Source organism: Brassica oleracea, chromosome C3 (genome assembly GCF_000695525.1).
Source record: "Brassica oleracea var. oleracea cultivar TO1000 chromosome C3, BOL, whole genome shotgun sequence".
NCBI classification, from domain to species: domain Eukaryota; kingdom Viridiplantae; phylum Streptophyta; class Magnoliopsida; order Brassicales; family Brassicaceae; genus Brassica; species Brassica oleracea.
Window position 1 is genome coordinate 56,142,162 of NC_027750.1, and position 4,408 is coordinate 56,146,569.

Genomic DNA, 4,408 nt, shown 5'->3' on the forward strand with positions numbered 1-4,408 from the left:
ACCTTTTGGGAAAGCTCGATCGCTTCGTAATGATCAAAACGTGCACGTGCTCGGTTACTACGTAGCGGCCAGGCTTGGTTCCGAGCTCGGTTGCTTCTTAGCGACCGAGCCATACGCGTGCTCGGTGGCTACGTAGCGACCGAGTTTGGCTTGAGCTCGGTCGCTATGTAGCGACCGAGCCATACGCGTGCTCGGTCGCTACGTAGCGACCGACCCGTACGCGTGCTCGGTAGCGACCGAGCCGTGGGCGTGTTCGGTTGCTGCATAACGAGAAAGCTTGGCTTGAGTACATAGCGACCAAGCTTGGCTTGAGTGCATAGTGACCAAGCTTGGCTTGTCCGTGGTCCGATTTGTCCGCGGCTGATTAGGATACATGTCTGTTTCCTTGAGATAATCGGTACTTGGCTCTATCGAGATTACAACAAGATTATTTGTAAAGACATCTTTTTACGAAATATAACTTTCGTAAAAATTGTTCATGCTGATTTTTACGGAGATTTGGATGTTAACTTCGTCGTGACCGTTCTAAGACTGTAGCATGCTGTCTGGTTTAAGTATATGTTTTTGGTGTTGTTGTGTCGTCCTGTATCTATGCGTTTATGATCTAAGTTCTTGTGTCATAGCTTGTGTCGTCCTGTATAGCGAATGTATAACAGTATAAGTGTGTTCTTTGACTTTGGTGAAATCGATCTTTAGTTGTCTCATGTTTGATCTAGACTAGAACTTTTAGTGACTGCCATCTCTCTTGTTTTTGCAGAGAGGAGTGGACAGTGGAGTGAAAGTTGAAACGAGTGTTAGAGACTTGGAGAGTGGAGCTTTGCTTTACATGACTTATTGACTGCCATTTCTCTTGTTTTTGATTTTTACACTTTATAAAGTTAAGTTGGAACTTTGATTTTTACACTTCATGAATAAAAACATGTAAACTTTGGTTTTTCTAATTTCATACTTTGAATTTTAGGACAAAAATGAATAAAAGAGACTTTTTTCATTTATATAATCATATTTTGAGTTTTTTAAAAACATGTAAACTTTGATTAAATTTGATATATAAAACATTATTACATTGCATAAAAGTTAATTGGGCTAATCCCAGTACTAGCCCTAACCCTATAATTAAAGAAGGGTTAAAATAGGGTTGGGTTAAAATAGGGTTGAGCGTATATTACACTAGAGAGGCTTGGGCCCTAACCCATGACTTAACCTCCCTATCCATAATTAGGGATGTTAATATGGGCTTTTTCCAATAGGGTTAGCCCGGCCCGCATCTATTTCCTTAACCCAAAATCCGTTTTGTTCTGTATGGGTTAAAATAGGGCCGGCTATAATGAAACTCGGGCTAACCCCAAACCCGTTTTGTTTTGTTTTTTTTATGACGACGTCGTTTCTATTTTTTTTCTCACCATCTCAAAAACGAGAAACGAGAGAAACCAGTCAACGAATCGATTCTCGACTGCTTCTCCGCGGATTCCGATTCGAGCTCTTGATCGTGATCGTACGTCCTCATCAAGCTCTGCTGCTCCTGGATCGATTTCAACAAACCCTAGAGATCGATTTCGAAGAGCTTCGTCGGGGTTGTATCCATCTTCTCCAATAAGCACTCTGTGAGGTACGTTCTTCTAGTTTTGTTCTGGGTTTGTTGAAATTTATCTCTAGAGTCATCATAATTCATAAGTCGTGTGACCTTTCCGTTTATTGCAGGCTGCTTACTTGCTTAGGAGGACCAATCCTTTTTTAGAAAAGCTATTGGGAAGCTCGAACATTTACAATCTTTGTAAGTCATCACATCTTTTGGGAAGCTCGAACATTTACAGTATATGAGTAATATTTGTTAACTTGTGTTCTTCCATGTGTTCAATCATGTTTGCTTCAAAGTATCCCAAAGTAATAATAGAATTTTTATTTTTTGTTGCAGGCTGCAGCATGGACTCACAAACAGTACAAAGAATGGCAGCTCTTGAGGCAGAAAACGAATTGATGGACTTGGAGTATAATGAAGATGAAGAATCCCAAGAAGAGGAACATGATCTTAGTGTCAATGAACCTGCTCAGTCAACACATACTCAACGTCCAAAGAGACACACACACACTCCACGAGCTGCACGATCTCCACGAGCTCCACGATCTCCACAGAAACCAGTCAACGAATCGATTCTCGACTGCTTCTCCGCGGATTCCGATTCGAGCTCTTGATCGTGATCGTACGTCCTCATCAAGCTCTGCTGCTCCTGGATCGATTTCAACAAACCCTAGAGATCGATTTCGAAGAGCTTCGTCGGGGTTGTATCCATCTTCTCCAATAAGCACTCTGTGAGGTACGTTCTTCTAGTTTTGTTCTGGGTTTGTTGAAATTTATCTCTAGAGTCATCATAATTCATAAGTCGTGTGACCTTTCCGTTTATTGCAGGCTGCTTACTTGCTTAGGAGGACCAATCCTTTTTTAGAAAAGCTATTGGGAAGCTCGAACATTTACAATCTTTGTAAGTCATCACATCTTTTGGGAAGCTCGAACATTTACAGTATATGAGTAATATTTGTTAACTTGTGTTCTTCCATGTGTTCAATCATGTCTGATCTTCCTGTTTGGTGTTAGCTTGTGTTCTCTTAGTTGTTAGTAGTCTAAAACTCTCATTTGAATGTGTGACTGCAGTTTAGAGTTCACAGATTTGCTTGTTTAACTGCTTTACATGACTGCCATCTCTCTTGTTTTTGCAGAGTGGAGCTTGGAGCCTGAATGATTGTGACTAGCTTGTTTCTGTTCTGAGAACTTGTAAGTTGGAACTATAACTTGTTCTGTAGCTTGCTTGTGCTCTTTTACTTTTGTAGAGTATAGACTGTGTCATTTTTTTTGTCTCAGTTGTCTCTTAGTTCTTTTTAAATCACTGGTTGTATGAGCTAAATGAATTAGTCAGGCGTATTGATGGTTTCTTGTTAGAGCATCTTAGTCATTTTGCAAGCTGTTTTGGAAAACTGTTTTGATAGTTGTATAGAGAACGTATAAATGTGTTCTTTGACTTCATTGAGTGATTATGTTGTTGTAGAGTGTAGTTCGTTGAGAGCAAATGTTGGAGCAACGTGTTGGAGGCTTGGAGTCTTGGAAGAGTGCAACTTTGAGTTTTATTTTTATGCTAAACATTATACAATTATGCATAAAAATTTGTAAACTTTGGGTTTCAATTTCATGATAAACATTTACAGTTATAAAATAAAAAAGAATGTAAGCTTTGGGTTTTTAATTTCATGCTTAATTAAAGACAAAAATTGATATAAAAGAGATTGATTTGCAAGAAAAAAATTAATGGGCGAACCCTGTACAAGTCCTAACCCTTAACTAAAAATAGGGTTAAAACAGGGTTGGGTTAAAACAGGGCTGGGCTTATATTACACAAATGAGGGTTAGGCCCTAGCCTGCAAATTAACATCCCTGGTCGTAAGCTATGATATTTTAAAAAAAACTTACAAGAGGTATACATACTACCTTGGGACCGTATCTACGTGGTAGGAAAAAAAAAGAAAAAGAAAACAGTCTTGGATCAGTACTTGATGACATGGTGGCGTAGCCACAATTCATACATGATCATGTGGAAGGCATCGAATTTAACTGGTGGCGAGTTCCATTGAAAATGCTTCTGAACCTGCAAAGCAACAAGACTAATCATCAGCTTCTCTTTACACAATACTAAAGAAAAGGCTGAAACATTTTTTTATCTCTTACCTTGACTAAGTTGTTATGCAACGAAACAAACTCTGACTGTGTTATGTTCTTGAGGATCTGTTTAAGGTCATACACATCTCGCTCTCTCAGCACAACCGCAAACTTTCTCCAATCCAAAATGTCATTAAAAGGCAGATCATAGTAGTCTGACAATATAACTGCCCCAAAAAAAAAACAACAAAGATTCATTAACTTTTTAGTCTCTTTTTGAGTGGAGCAAAAGAAACACTTACCAGGAACACAACCGTAATGGATTGAGTCAGTAATACGAGCACTGTTAACCTGAGAACCACCAGGGCATATACAAAACTTGGTCCTGTAGAATCTCTTCTGATACACTAAATGCCCCGTCGCCCTGTTGATCCTATTGTTCGAAATATCTAGCTCAGTGTCGTTCTCCCACACACGTGCGAGTATCACACGTATCTTTGAGTTCCTATGACCAGCCCAAAACCCAAGCGTCGTCCTGTAACACCATTTTTAACATTATTAGTAACCATTGACTATGCAAACTATTTAACATTATTGGTAACATTTGACTATGCAAACTATTAACATTTTTTTCTGTTACCGGTTCTCAACATCGTTTCCACTGACGAAACGTCCCTTCTTCTTTGGAACCGACCCAAACCGACCAAACGTCCCTTCTCCTGCTCAGTAAGTCGACGGTCCTTTGGTTTTCCGCTAAGTCGT

At 39.5% G+C, this 4,408-nt stretch overlaps 1 protein-coding gene and 1 long non-coding RNA gene across 2 annotated transcripts in view; one reads left to right on the plus strand and one right to left on the minus strand.

The window, feature by feature from the left end:
• The first annotated feature begins 2,129 nt into the window (after positions 1 to 2,129).
• Positions 2,130 to 3,236, plus strand: LOC106335637. Its single transcript, XR_001268746.1, has 4 exons — positions 2,130 to 2,315; positions 2,408 to 2,480; positions 2,716 to 2,770; positions 3,042 to 3,236. It is a non-coding gene; the product is annotated as an uncharacterized LOC106335637 (long non-coding RNA).
• A 158-nt stretch (positions 3,237 to 3,394) lies between these two features.
• Positions 3,395 to 4,408, minus strand: part of LOC106330999 (probable glycosyltransferase At3g07620) — a 3,480-nt gene continuing 2,466 nt past the window's right edge. The window contains exons 2-5 of the mRNA XM_013769370.1: positions 4,287 to 4,327; positions 3,949 to 4,181; positions 3,716 to 3,873; positions 3,395 to 3,635 (exon numbers count right to left, since the gene is read on the minus strand). Of these exons, the coding sequence (XP_013624824.1) occupies positions 3,534 to 3,635; positions 3,716 to 3,873; positions 3,949 to 4,181; positions 4,287 to 4,327 (534 nt within the window). The 3' untranslated portion in view covers positions 3,395 to 3,533. The remainder of the gene's footprint in view (positions 3,636 to 3,715; positions 3,874 to 3,948; positions 4,182 to 4,286; positions 4,328 to 4,408) is intronic.